This window comes from Geotrypetes seraphini, chromosome 5 (assembly GCF_902459505.1).
Source record: "Geotrypetes seraphini chromosome 5, aGeoSer1.1, whole genome shotgun sequence".
Classification (NCBI taxonomy): Eukaryota; Metazoa; Chordata; class Amphibia; order Gymnophiona; family Dermophiidae; genus Geotrypetes; species Geotrypetes seraphini.
The window spans coordinates 81,760,484-81,776,110 of record NC_047088.1 but is presented as its reverse complement, the minus strand read 5'-3'; the positions used below and the strand labels follow the sequence as shown (position 1 = coordinate 81,776,110).

At 42.0% G+C, this 15,627-nt stretch overlaps 1 protein-coding gene across 1 annotated transcript in view; it reads right to left on the bottom strand.

Moving 5' to 3' along the window:
- The window catches only part of LOC117360467 (zinc finger protein 395-like), a 91,200-nt gene that overhangs the window by 47,414 nt on the left and 28,159 nt on the right, over positions 1-15,627 (bottom strand). Inside the window, exons 2-3 of the mRNA XM_033944244.1 lie at positions 6,062-6,313; positions 413-549 (exon numbers count right to left, since the gene is read on the bottom strand). Coding sequence (XP_033800135.1) covers positions 413-549; positions 6,062-6,310 — 386 coding nt within the window. The 5' untranslated portion in view covers positions 6,311-6,313. The remainder of the gene's footprint in view (positions 1-412; positions 550-6,061; positions 6,314-15,627) is intronic.

Here is a 15,627-nt window from a genome sequence, read left to right as displayed (position 1 = left end):
AGTATTATACCTACTCACATCAATCAGATGAGTTTCAAAATTTAATGAACCACACTGATGCTTGAAAAATAAATAAGAGTAACAAGCCAAATCACTGAAGTTCTTTTGATAAGTGTTTTGAAATTTCAGAAGCAAAATAAAAATAAGCCTCATACAAGACTTTCAGTCACAGTAAGTAAAAACCAAAACTCTTAAATATTTTTACACCATTCAGTACTTATGGGATAAATTCAAGGATTACTCTTATTTTGGAATCAGACTTGCAAGATCTCTCCCCTGGAGAAAGCTTCACCACCTTACAGTGAAGAAAAAAGAATCCCCAACAAAATTAATTCCCCCCTCCTCCTCATCTCTGCTAGACATCTGAGTGATGGACCTCTGCATCCCTTTTTCTGCTCTGCCACACACACACCTTTTTGGGACATCGATACTGGAAGAGACCGATCTGGGCACCGCTTCTGAAAGAGCCGGCATGATGTACTCAGAGGCAGTAGGCAGCGGAATCTCAGCTAGACGCATATCCTCCATCTTCCTGCAGGCGTGCAGTCCCTGTTCAGGAAGAAAGACCATCACTTCATTATATGCTGCTTCACTAGACCATGGCACTTGTGGCCATTGTACATGTACACTTTCAAGGAGATACGTCATGAGCAGATCCTCTGCAGTCCTGCTTTCAGCGCACTTTGGAAGTTGGTGCACACCTCCAAAGAGTCCGGCATCCGAGACCAGACTGGTCACAACATTTCTCTCCTTTAATGTGCTTCCCTTATTAAAGATCTTTGGTGGCTCTACCAGGTAAAAGATCTGATACTGAATGAACTGAGGAACTTTCTAGGTTTGGGAGAGTTCATAGTTAATGATATAATGAGAGAGGTAGGGGCAAAACAACAGGTGACCCTGAGTAGACCAGAACTACCCACTTTAGGCTCAGGCCTACCAAGTCACAGTAAGGGAATACTGCTGCTGAAGCCCCACCAGTTGAAGACCTTCCCCAGTCCTCCGAAGGGACCCAGAGGCCCAGAATACCATATTCCACCATTTCAAGTATTTATATTAAGAGTTGGAGGGGTACAGTACATGTCATTCCCACTCATTCTGCTCCTAGGCCTACCCAAAATGTGCTGTCTGGCTTTGCTACTGGAAAGAGGAGATTCATCTATACCACTCGGATGGGGGAGGGAGATATGAAAATAAGAGCCAAAGACTAAGGTGTGTATTCTGGCTGGCTACCACACTTGGGTGCATATTCTGGGACCAGGGTGTCCCTAAATAAGGAGGACAGAAGCAGCCTCAGGAGCTCTTATTAAGAGAGAGTGAGGAGATAGCCAAAACTCCTGGGAGCTGAGTCCAGGAGGACAAGGATCCTGAAACTAAAGCGTTCACAGCCACAGGTTCTTGTCCATCTCCCCTGCAAATAACTGATATTTCATTTTTGAAGAGTCCTTAGGCAAAAAGGAAACCTAAAACCCAGGTACTGTGTCCATAGGTTTGAAGTACAGCATACAGTACTGAGGAAATCACTATGTCCCATTATGACAACGATTGATGTTTTTTGTGGTGTACCAATTCCTATCTGCCAATTTGATTGTTTATGACTCTTAGTAAACTTCTCTGGTTTGGAACATAAACCCAGTATGCTATTTTTGCGACTAGCATAAGAGGTTGAGACCTTAAAGCTGAGGCCTCCCACATCTACTGCTTCCACCTCAAAGAACTCATTCCAGATGCTCCAGAAGCCTGTAATTGTTGCAGCCTCTGAAAGTAGACACCCCCCACCTTTGCTTCAACCTCTACACTTCCCCCTCCCTATTCGTGGTTTTGATTATCCGTGATTATTTTGGGGGGGGAGGGGGGAAAAAAAGCATAGTTTAGGACCTTCCTGCCTCCCTACAGGACTTAAAATTCAATCAGCATTTCATAGATTACTCCTTACCTGGTGGTCTAGCGGGCTTTTGGGGCAGGAGCGATCTTCCTATGCTCCTGCCCCGTGTAGATTTCCAATAGGAAATGGTTGCTGTGAGCTCCCGTTGTAGTCTCGAGAGACTACGGGAACTCACGGCAGTCATTTCCTATTGGTGATCTACATTGGGCAGGAGCGTAGGAAGTTCGCTCCTGCCCCGAAAGCCCGCTAAACCACCAGGTAAGGCCAGGAAGCCAGGGGGGAAGGCGGGAGGGAGGCAGGGGTGGTCAGAGCCGGATGAGAAGTTATTCGTGGTTTTTCACACTTCGCGGTCCGGCTCTGCCCCTATCCCCCGCGAATACCGAGGGAGAAGTGTACTTGGAGAGTGCCCCACCATGAGTAAAAGAGTTACATAATCTAAAACTCCTGCTGTGTTAAAAGACTCAACCTAGCACACACACACACACACACACACACACACACACACACATAGACCAAGGACATACAGTATATAAGTTATACAACTACGCTCTGATTCTGTGAATATTCGCCATACATACACAGACTACCCCCTTTATAAGAAGGGTGCATTCCTCTTCAAAACTCTTGGTTTAAAAAATGGTAAACAAACCCCACAGACATTCAGACACAAATCATGCATGAAAAAGAGAAACTTCTAAATCAAACTGGAACCCCCTAGGTAGACAAATCCTTCACATTTGCAGAATACAAGAGGGCCCCTGTATCCACAGAATCTTTATCTATTTATATTGAGCACCGAGCGTTCCCCCTGCACTCTACCTCACCGTGCCCACATCCCCCCCCCAGCTTACCTCCTCAAATCTTTACCGGCAGCGACCAGGAAGTGACATCAGAGGAAGGGAGCTCAAGCCGGCACAAACAGCAGGCAGGAGATGCTGCTTGCTGCCGGTGAAAATTTGAGGAGGAATGCTAGTGGGCTGTTGGCACAATGGGGTAGAGTATGGGGGGGGGTGTTAGTGCTCAGTGTTCAGGTCATGATAAGCCATGTTATAATAGCATTTGCTATTATCTGCGGTTTCACGTATCTGCATTGGATCTTAGAACCTATTACCTGTGAATATGGGGGCCCTACCGTAATAAGATGCAAGCTTTCCAAAAGCTATTTCATAAATTATTATATATTATACTAGTCTTATAGCCCGTTACATTAATGGGTGCTAGAATATATGTGCGTGTGTGTCTGTCTTTATTTCTTTCTCTCTCTCTTTCCTTAGCCGTTTCTGTATTTCTGTCTTACTTTCTTTCTGTCTTTCTTTTTCCTTGGCTGTCCACCACCACTCCTTGCCTGCTCCCCCTGTCCATTCTCCCTTCCTTTTACCTCCCCTGTGTCCACTCCCCTCCCCCCGTCACTGCTTCCCTTATTCAGCAGCAGTCCTTCTCTCTTTGTTTTACCTCCCCCCGTCCATCATCACCTCTTTCCTGCTCCCCCTGTTCAGCAGTAGGCCTCTCTTCCTTTTTTTCTCCCCCCTATCCATCAGCACCTCTTCCCCTGCCCATCAGCACCTCTTTCTTGCTCCCCCTGTCCAGCAGTATGCCTCCCTTCCTTTTTCTGCCCCCCCTGTCGTCAGCACCTCTTCCCCTGTCCAGCAGCACCCCTTACCTCCTTTCGTGTGTGCCCTCCGCTGACAGCTGCCTCAAGCCGCGGCGGCCTGCAGGCGCCGACAGCCGCCACGCACATCTGAAGCCGACAGCTACCTCGCCTCGAAGCCCTCCTCCCGGCAGCCGCCGCCAGCGCCGCTCCATGAAGCCCTCCTCCTGGCAGCAGCTGCTCCGCACCACCTTTCATGCGCCTTAGTGCGCATGCACACTCTGCCGACCACAGCCCGACAGATCAGGGAACAGGGAACACGGGGTAAGAGTGCGCATGCGCGCTTAGCATTTTATTATATTAGATGAAATAGGTAAAAATATACCTTTAAGCTGCCTTTTTTGTTTAATAATATTACTTAACTTTTTTTATGTATATATCTTTTACGTACATCCAATTACTGAACCTTCAAGTAATAAAATAGTACGTGAAGTTTTTTTTTTTAAAATATTTTTATTGAAGGATCAATGCACAAGAGAAAATACAAAAGTCAACCAACAAAGAGAACAGCAAAATACAATGTCTCATACAAGAGACAACAAAAACAGGCAAAGACAGCTATAGAAGCATCTCTCATGCAAAATCCAATTTTTAATAAAGAAATAGACCATCACCCCTCCCTCCCCCCAACCAAGCATCCCAGGACTCCAGCCTGCACTAAAAGGAACTCCAGAAATCCAGCTAAGCTACAGATTTCCAACTGGATGCCCCTTTTCTGTGCTGTCTCTCCCAGCTTGCCATCTGAGACATAGTGGTGAGGTGACATTAATTCAATCTTATTGAGGAAAGAAAAACGCTAGTTTTTTTATTTACAAAGTCTAGCACCGGTTGGACTCAATAGAGAGTGGGATGCCTAAAAACGAGTTTTAAATCTGGCAATTCATTCATTTCTTTAGTTGATTTGGCAGGTATTAACACCAAAATGAATGGAGTCGCCATAGTGACACGTTGAGCACATTGTTATGTACGCCACAGACACGCGATGCTTCGGGCATGGGGAAACGGAGTTAAAATGGAGGAGAGTTCGCCATGCACTTTTGGCTTGAGAAATTTTGCAGTGGCTGGCGCGTCTGATATAATAAAAACTGTGAGTAAATAAGCTGAATTGTGTGGAAGTTGTTTATGCTCGTAGTGCTGTTAAATATCATAGAAACTGATGTTAGTAATTTGGTACCGTCAGGGTATTGTGCAATGGGGGGGTTGTATGAAATGGGTTTAAATTACATGTTTTTAATTAGTTTTATGTAATTGTTTAGGTTTTAGGAATGTAGCAACCACAACTTCCCCCGATGAAAGTCTGTTGACTGAAACGCTCGTGCAAAGGTTGGGTTGTTGTAGTCCAGAGAGCCAACGATGGACCAGCAGTTTTGCTGTTAAAGATAAGTGTTGCTGACTTAAAAGCTTTAAGCGATAGTACTCACAAAAATTGATATTTATGGGATATTTAGATGGAATTTTACACTAATGAAATATGCACACATCACTAATTGGTATTAAAAAAAATATATATAACAAATAAAAAACATTTAGGGCTCTTTTTACGAAGGTGCGCTAGGGTTTTTAGCGCACGCACAAAATTACCTTGTGGTAGCCGAAAATCTACTGCCTCCTAAAAGGGAGGGGGTAGTGGCTAGCGCGCTCGGGAATTTAACACGCGCTATTACGCGCATTAAGGCCCTAGTGCACCTTTGTAAAAGAACCCCTTAATTAAGGGAAGGGAAGGAGGTAATGGTATAAATGATTATTTGAACTCTGAACGGAATGTGGACTTGGGATAATGTGTGTTATGTGAGGTCCTATGCACTGAAAACTGTTCACATTGTATGATATACCATCCTTCTAGTTTATTACTTGAGGGTTCAGTAATTGTGTGTACATAAAAGATATATACATAAAAAGTTAAGTAATATTATTAAAGAAAAAAGGCAGCTTAAAAGTATATTTTTACCTATTTTATGTAATATATAATAATTTATGAAATATCCTTTAACCCTACCCTACCCTTTTTGGGTAGGATTTCGATTAAAAAAAGATCCGTATTTTTTGATTTTGAGCCTTTCAAAAGCTGACAGGAAGAAAAAAAAAAAAATCAAAGCCTTTTCAAGAAAAGATACAGATAATTATTGAAAAAACAAAATAATAGCAAGCTAAAACTATCTCTGCCCTGCTGGTAGGCTTGACAGTCTAATCATGGGCCCATATCAAGTGTCTCAGGGATACTGCTGCAGCATAAACACCTACAGCTGTCTATTTGCCGCTCTTTTCACTTTGAAAATCCTATAAACAGGCCACGGCAGGACATGTAATTTGTCAGGTAGTGATGGTGGACAGATTACTTTTGAAAACAAAAATTATAAAACTAGCTTATAGTCAAGAATCAGGTTATGTTTTATCCGAGGCCTTTCCGAACACCACAGGCAGCATGTTAGAAGGAGGAAGAAGATAAGAAGCAGAAGTCATTCCAAAAACACAGGCGGCCAATACATTAACACAGATCAACCACAAAAGGTAAAGAATACTAAAATTCCTACCTTCTGTCCTGGGTAGAGTCTGAAATGACTTAAACCCTGGAAGCCTGTGGCCCCTCTATTCTCCTCCACAAGCTCCTTGCAGTGGCTATCCTCAACAGACACAGGATGAACCCCTCCAGCCACTTCCGGCTGCCAGGATATGACCTGCCCTGTTGTCAGCACCCCATCTCCCCCAGAGCTGGGTGCACAGACACGAGCACCCAGAAGGGAACGCTTCCCCAGCCGTTTTGACAACATGCTTGTCATCATCACCTGTGACAGGAAAAAACACAAAACATAATGGCCGCTGCCATCAGTCAATAAGGAAATGCATCATTGGCAAGTCTACTACTACTACTAATCATTTCTATAGAGCTGAAAAGCGTATGCAGCACTGAACAATCAACACGCAATAGACGGTCCTTTCTCAGAAGAGCTCACAATCTAATTGGACAGACAGACAGGACATATAGGGGTTGGGGAGTAATTTTATGGTGAGTGGGAGTTAAAAGTTGAAGACAGCATCGAAAAAGTGGGTTTTTAGTTTGGATTTGAATACTGCCAGAGATGGCGCTGGACATAATGACTCAGGCTGTTTGTTCCATGCATACTGAGTCTGCAGGTGGCAGTGGAGGAGAAGGGTACGGACTTGCCTGATGAACGGAGTTCACTGGGGGGGAGTATAGGGGAAGAGAAGTGTGGGAAGATATTGAGGGGCTGCAGTGTATGTGTACTTATAGGTCAGTAAGAAGAGTTTGAACTGTATTTGGAAATGGATGGGGAGTCATTGAAGTGACTTGAGGAGAGGGGTAATGTGAGCATGGCGACTCTCATTGAACATAAGTCATGTGGCAGTCCAAATGCAAATCTACAGTATGGAAACTGGCTTTTATTGGCAGACTCTGGAGCCTGGTAAAAAAAAAAAAAAAAAGTGTTATTAAAATGCCACCAAGATGATGAGAAGCACAGATCTGCCCAACCAGAAAATGACAGAGAAAGTGCTCTTCTGTAATAAAATGAATACATTGTAACGTTCATCTCCAAGCCCCACTATAAGGTTACCCAATACTTAATGGGGTGGGGTGGGGGGGGAATTAATGTCAAAATGACAATAGTATAAAACCACGTCTGGTGTCAATGTTATGTCACCTTCATTACATAATACATATTTTAAACTGACTTTAGAGAGATCACCATCGATGAAATCTGCTGTGTCACCTCTTTAAATCTTCAAATCACCACATACATTTCCCCTCCCCCCAATATTAAGTCAGCAATGGCTCCCCTTATAGTCAGAGTAAGTTATAAATTTGCCAACAAGTGGCGAGCATTTGCCTTTGTATGTGTATTTTCAGCACTTCTATGGATAAAAGTTGGACTAAAGGGCAAATTTTATCCACAAAAAAAAAAAGAAAAAGCAGGCACTGAAGCAGAGTGAAAGTAGAGGCAGTCCTTACACTTTAGCAGTGATATTTGGCCACATAAAGGGCAATTCTATAACTGTATGCCCGGATTTATGCAATAAGTTTACACTCATACAGAAGTGGCAGCAAAGCGATTAAGCAAATTCTGTAAGGGTGTGTGTTAAATTTAATTTAATTTATAACCTGATTTATCCAAGGCAGGGTACAAATATAAAACATACATTTGGGGATCAAAGCAAACACAAACATTAGGACAGTAGTAATTAGGAGTCCAAGCCATAACAGGCCATCAGAAAAATTGTTCTGGGCAGTCAAGTATCTTTTCAACAAGTATTCAAATGAGGATCAAGACTTCTACCGAAGGTAGATTATTCCACTCAGTTGGTCTAGCTACAGAATAACTCCTCCTGCGAGTATACCCAAGTCAGGAATGATGAAAAGTTGGTACCTGCACTATACACAAGGAACTTACCATCAGGCCCTATCTAGCAAATATTGACAAGATTCCTAGTACAAATTTCCATTTGAAGGGTTACAATCTTAAGTGAATTTCTCAAGACCATAAATAGTAGCAGCAGAATTTGAACCAGTTTCTCCTGGTTGTCAGCCAAGTGCTTTAACCACTAGGTGACTCCTCCACTGAGTACCTACATTAAATGCTCCAAGCAAAAAAAAGAAAAAAGAAACCCGAAGGCAAAGGAAGCTAAAAAATGGAAAAAAGCGCGAGCGGGAAGGCAAAAAGTGGTTTCAACGGCCGTTGAAAAAACACACGCGTCTTCTTCGCTCCGCGGAAACGAAGAAACTGGGGACCACGCACTCCTCCGTCGGGCGGGAAGGCACTCGCGCACGCGCGGTGCGGCCAACTAGAAACTTCTAGTTAAAAAGGTCCGTACCGAGGGCTCCGTCGGTGAATTCACCCATGTGTTAAGAATATGCTGCCTGCTTGTCCTGGGATAAATAGTAGCAGCAGAATTTGAACCAGTTTCTCTGGTTGTCAGCCAAGTGCTTTAACCACTAGGTGACTCCTCCACTGAGTACCTACATTAAATGCTCCATGCAACCAGCTGCAGAAAGTTTAGTTTTGCATTCCACAGAATCAAGAACTCATGTATATTTTTCCACCCACTCACTAAAGTAATTCATACAAAATTTTGGCATGTTTCATACTGGACTCGACAAATCTAGTTTTCATGACCAGCCCTTCTCACACTGTGACCCGACCTCCCTCGTTCTAAAAGTCTGGATGCTGAAAAGTAATTAATCACCACAATTATCTGTAGCAAATCAAATTGAAGACACCCTGTTGGCTTTCTACAGATGCTCCATAAGAAATCATAACCAAACAACAGTGAAGAACAGCTCTGCATACAACAAAAGTCCAAAGAAAAAAAGCAGAGTCAGCTTGGTCTTTATTAACAATCGCCAATTAAAACTATACAGAGACGTCCACTGTCACATCGTCTGATCTCATCCTAAATTGGCTTACGTTTTTGTATGAGACTTGTAACTCTGAAGAGGGGAAGAGTATCCTCTCTTAGAAAAAGAGTTTTGACCGACCACAGTTTGAACTCCTTTATTAGCGTGATTCTTTTGCAAGCATTTTGTGTGTGGCGGGGTCTCCTGAAGCAGACGCCGAAACGGGGCCGCGTCGGGACCCTGAGTATAGCTTTATGCTTACAAGATAAGTTCACTTTCTGTACAACCTGAATGCAATCTCCTATTGTACTACCTTTTTCAAAAATGAATCAACTTACACATTATTATTGAAAGCATTATAAACAGTTGCCTTTTTGAGTTGGACTTGCCCTTACTGCATTTCTAGCTATGATTGGATGCAAAACTCTTTTTCTAAGAGAGGATACTCTTCCCCTCTTCAGAGTTACAAGTCTCTGAGCTTTGAGACAGTAGCGTTTGTCCTTCTCATATATTGGCTTTACTGAGTGAGTCAGTCTTTATTTTGCTATTTAACGTTTTTTCTGACTCTGGCTGATACATTGGCTTTAATCAGTGGTTGAAGACCAAGCTGACTCTGCTCTTTTTCTTTGGCCATAATAAATCATACCAGCTGAAATAGTCATTCACTGAAGTTACTTACCATCTTATCCCCACACACACAAAACAAAAATCAAATACTTACATTAGAGAACAGATCAGCTTTGTAAATGGGCTAGGAGGGACACTACACGTATTGAGTATTCATTTCTTTAGTCAATTTTCAATACCATTCTCCCAGGGGAGCTCTGGATGGTTTACATGAATTTATTCAGGTACTCAAGCATTTTTCCTCTCTGTCCTGATGAATTACAATCTATTTAATGTACCTGGGGCAATTGGGGGATTAAGGGTCATAAGAAGCAGTGTGCCACACTCTCCCCACACTCAAATTTTCTAGGCTAAGGGAGAATGAATCTCAACCCTGGGAGCTGCCTTATGATATCCCTGTATTATCTGGCTGCCTGTTCAGAACCCCTGTTGCAGGTAAGCAACTTTGCATTTTCTTCTACTCCACATTTATTTAATGGCTCTCAAACCTATTAAGGGGACCCTCCTGTCAGTCCAGAACAACAGCAATTACAATAACAACAATGCAATAGTAACAACAAATTGGATTTGATAATAGAATAATTCCTCAAGCCAGGCACACGATACTGTTTCTTTTGTATAGAATTAATAAATTGATTTCTTTAAGTTCACTCATATAAATCTTGGATCACATTATAGAGGACTTGAGATTGTTCGATTAAAATTTTTCAATACTACGTAAACGATTTCTTATTATTTTATGTTTGATCTGACAATCTTTCTGTACAAAATGTTTTGATTTTGTTAAATATCTTAAAAATGATAAATAAAGAATTAAAAAAAAAAAAAAAAAAAGAATTGATGTCGGGTGGGGAAGGCTGCTCAGCCCGGCGCTTCTGCGTCCTCTTTACAACGTTGGGAAGCAGGTATAAATGTGAAGGCAATGCGAATCTATCACAGAGCCTAGGATGGGCTCCGCGATTGACTCGTGTTGCCTTCGCGATCTACTGGTCGATCGCGATCGACCTTTTGGGTCCCTGCTTTAGCGCTATCCTTACCAGGCTCCATGGATGACATCATCCACATGTGAGAATATGCTGCCTGCTTGTCCTAGGATAAACAGAGCTAGATGAAAAGAAATAGGATTTAAAACACAATGGGGTCCTTATATTAAGGCGCGCTAGCCATTTTAGCGCGTGCTAAATGCTAATGCGTCCATTATATTCTATGGACGCGTTAGCGTTTAGTGTGCGCTGCTAAAATGGACTCCAACATTTTTAATGAGTTGGGAAACTGTGGAAATAAGCAGTCTACTTTTATTGGAAATTCACATTTAAATGGTAATGCATTTGTTCTAGCAGAATTTCTTACCCTCAGGAAAATGTTTTTGAAAGCATAGGGCTCCTTTTACTAAACTGTGGAAGAGTTTCTTACCATGGGTCGACAAGGTAAATGCTCCAATGCTCATTCAATTCCTGTGATCATCGGAGCATTTACCTCGGCGGTCCACAATAAGAAGCTCTTCTGCAGTTTAGTAAAACCCAGCGATAATGTTTTAAAGCAAGTGCTCTTTTTAAGACATCTTTATATAGTTTTAGTCCAAGTACAACTGTTATTCAGCACTTTGATTTTAATGGGATTTTGTCTGTTTTAAGGATATTGTTATTCTGTCTGTTTGGTTGGTTATGAACTATTAGAGTGTGGGGCGTAAGAATTTTTAAATAAATAAATTAAAATTAATCAATCAGTCTATGGCAACAGAGATAATCTTTCAAAGACACTCAGTAAGATTTAATTATATTATCAGTAAATGCTCAAATAACTAATAAAAAAATAATTGAACTGGGTTAGACATTTTTTTACCACTTACCCTGTAACTCTATAAATAGCACATAGTTATGTGAACTGTGCATGTAGTTATAAAATACCACCACTTAAGACACATAGGCCCATATTCTAGTCTAAATGGTGCCTTAACTTAGAAAAACACAATTTAAAAATGCTTTTAAAAGATATTTCCAGGCGCCTACTGGCACCTATAAAAATGGCATCGGAATTGTGCCTACATAGTAACATAGTAGATGACGGCAGATAATGACCCGAATGGTCCATCCAGTCTGTACAACCTGATTCAATTTAAATTTTTTACATTTTTTCTTCTTAGCTATTTATGGGCAAGAATCAAAAGCTCTACCCGGTACTGTGCTTGGGTTCCAACTGCCGAAAACTCCGTTAAAACCTACTCCATCCCATCTAAACCCTCCCAGCCATTGAAGCCCTCTCCAGCCCATCCTCCCCCAAACGGCCATATACAGAAACAGACCATGCAAGTCTGCCCAGTACTGGCCTTAGTTCAATATTTAATATTATTTTCTGATTCTAAATCCTCTGTGTTCATCCCACGCTTCTTTGAACTCAGTCAACGTTTTCCTCTCCCACCACCTCTCTCGGGAGCGCATTCCAGGCATCCACCACCCTCTCCGTAAGGTAGAATTTCCTAACATTACTCTTGAATCTACCAACCCTCAACCTCAAATTATGTCCTCTGGTTTTACCATTTTCCTTTCTCTGGAAAAGATTTTGTTCTACATTAATACCCTTCAAGTATCTGAACGTCTGAATCATATCTCCCCTGTCTCTCCTTTCCTCTAGGATATACATATTTAGGGCTTCCAGTCTCTCCTCATATGTCTTCTGGCACAAGCCTCCTATCATTTTCGTCACCCTCCTCTGGACCGCTTCAAGTCTTCTTACGTCCTTCGCCAGATATGGTCTCCAAAACTGAACACAATACTCCAAGTGAGACCTTACCAATGACCTGGGGCATCAACACTTTCTTCCTTCTACTGGCTACGCCTCTCTTTATACAGCTCAGCATCCTTCTGGCAGCATCCACTGCCTTGTCACACTGTTTTTTCACCTTTAGATCTTCGAACACTATCACTCCAAGGCCCCTCTCCCCGTCCGTGCATATCAGCTTCTCACCTCCCAGCATATACTGTTCCTTCCAATTATTAATCCCCAAATGCATTACCGTACTCTGCATTTCTTTGCATTTTAGTTGCCAGGCATTAGACCATTCCTCTAACTTTTGCAGATCCTTTTTCATATTTTCCACTCCCTTTTCGGTGTCTACTCTGTTACAAATCTTGGTATCATCTGCAAAAAGGCACACTTTTCCTTCTAACCCTAGGCGCTTTATAATGCATATCGCCACTGTAGGTGTGGCTGTAAAGCGTCCCTGTAGGCAGGATTCACGTCAAAGGTAGGCGCTGGAAATGTAGGCCTCGAAAACCCTGGCCTACATTTCCGGTGCCTACCTTTGCCAGAGGTGCAATTCTCTAAATAACGGCGTTACACAATTGACACGCTTTTAAAGTAGCAATCAACAAAATGGCACTGTTTAGAGAATTACATTACATTAGAGATTTCTATTCTGCCATTGCCTTGCGGTTCAAGGCGGATTACAAAAGAATTACAAAAAGTGAATTACATGAAGAAGATATCTGGTAATTTCTAGAGGAGATAAAGAGTAGATGAGGTTGTTTTGGGGAGTCGGGAAGGTATTGGAAGTGGTATAGGGAGGTGGGAAGGAGCTAGCGTTATTAAGTCGTTTGCAGGAATTTCTTGATAAGTAGAGTCTTTATTTCTTTTTTGAATGTTTTGTAGTCTAGGGTCATAATTAGTAGATTGGAGATTTGGTTGTGGGGTTTTGCTGCTTGTGTGGCTAGGAGGCTATCATATAGTTTTTTTGAATATAGAATCTTGGCCATAATGATTTAATTGGTCCTTGATTGGTGCTTAATTGGTGAAAATGATCAATAACTGGCCTTAACTAGCACCATTATGTCTGACTTAAGACCCTGTTCTAAAAATGGTGAAAGTAAAAGGGTGAATTCTATAAATGTTACTCGGAAAAGGCTGGTGCTAAGCTGTATTTTATAAGGGGTGCACAATATTTATGGAGTAGCACTTAGTGCCGATTCCCGTGTCCAGTTCTGGGTGCCAGGCTTATGCCTGCTGATAAGGACTACTGTGCATTGAACACAGCCAGTTCAACTCAAAACCAGCACTGGCTGTTAAATGCGGGTAAGGGCAGTAAAAGGAAGGCAACTGGGCATGGCCAGCCACAATAGCTAGTGCACGGGGTTGGTGCTGTCATGACTGTTGATAAGGTGGTGTTAACAGCAGCCATGTTAACAGGTGGTATATCAGTAATCTAGTAGTACAACTATGAACAAATAATTTTTTTTTTAAATGAAAGGGCTGTGGCAGTGGTTGCATCCCCCTCTCAAAAACCCGCCAGCACTTTAGGCCGCTCCTCCCAAGGCCTCACTAGAGCAATCCCTAGTAATCAAATTTTGGCAAGTAAAAAACCTTTTTGCACTTTTAGTAAAAAGGGTTCCTATATGGAAATTTTCTTCTAGACATCCCTCAGAAAAGGACAAGAATTCCAGCTATACTGTCATATCGAAGTGTGCATTGTCACAAGAACCAAGGCTTATATAAAACTATTCTGTAGGTTATTCCTCCATACACAAAACACACATATATATGTTCAATAGCGGAAATCCTGCTCACATGACTTGGCATAGTATTCAACGCTACAAGCCAAAGAGAACAGCCTCCTCCTTTAAGCTCTTGTCCTGCTGCACTATCAAGGGGGAAAAAGTTTTAGTTTAGAAATTGTAGCTGCTATTTAAAAAAAACCAAAAAAACCAACCCCAACAAACCAACCCACTAGGGCCCATTAGAATTTCTATTTTTTCTTAAAGAAGAATTTTCATCTAAGGATAAATAAAAAGGCCTTATGATAAGCCACGCCCATCATTAAAACATGAAGGCTGATACAAAAACAGGAAGCTTTATGCGGGAGAAGTGCGGCGCAGTGGTTAAAGCTACAGCCTCAGAACCTTGGGCAAGTCATTTAATTCCCCCATTGCCTCAAGTACATTAGAAACATAGAAATAGACGGCAGATAAGGGCCCACGGCCCATCTAGTCTGCCCACCTTAATGTCCCTCCCCTACCTTTGCCCTGTGAATAGATCCCATGTGCCGATCCCATTTGGCCTTAAAATCAGGCACGCTGCTGGCCTCAATCACCTGTAGTATAGAAACATAGAAATAGACGGCAGATAAGGGCCCACGGCCCATCTAGTCTGCCCACCTTAATGTCCCTCCGGGACAGACAGGTAAAAATGTTGAGTACCTGAATAAATTAATGCAAACAATTGAGCTCCCCTGGGAGAACAGTATAGAAAATTGAATGAATAAATAAATTTATGAGCTACTGTGGGTATCCCTGAGCACAGCTCACTAAATCCCATCGTAATGAAGGTACTAGCTATTAAACTTAGATGCTAAGAATTGTGCAAAAGACCTTTAATTTTTAATGCAGGGGTTTCTAATGCTGTAGCTGTAATGCCAGGTCGGAGGAAGAGTAAAAAGGTCAGCTTGTGATGATTTCATGCCTATTTCTTTCCTTTACTGCCAGCATGAGGGGCCTTCAAACTTTTTCTAGCTTTGTTGAAAGGGTTGGATCAAAAGAGATATGACAGACTGAAGGGGAGGTGAATGACTATGAATAGCTGATATTCAAAATTATTCTTATCGTGCAGAATAATAATATGTGCAAATACCAAAATGGAATAAATAAAAATAAAAATAAAAAACACATGTACATGCAACTTCCACATGTTAATACAATTGTTTCTGTGTAAATATAGATGCTACTGCAAGCATGCACTCATGTGCACATGCTTATGGGGTACTCTTCCATGTTAATGCACTTTTATTGATTTGCCACACATTTGCATAATAAAGAGTTTAGGCTCTTACTTAGCTAATATCTTTTCTAGTAGATAGGTATGTCATTCAAATGAGGGTTAACGTGGATAAGTGTAAGGAGATGCATGTCAGTAACAAAAATCTTATACACGAATACAGGATGTCTGGTGCGGTACTTGGAGAGACCCCCCAGGAAAGAGACTTGGGAGTACTGGTCACAAATCGATGAAGCCGTCCATGCAATGTGCGGCGGCGGTGAAAAGGGCGAACAGAATGCTAGGAATGATTAATAAGGGGATCACAACCCATGAATCAATGGGACTTGCGGAAACATGGCAGCGTCCCTTCCTATA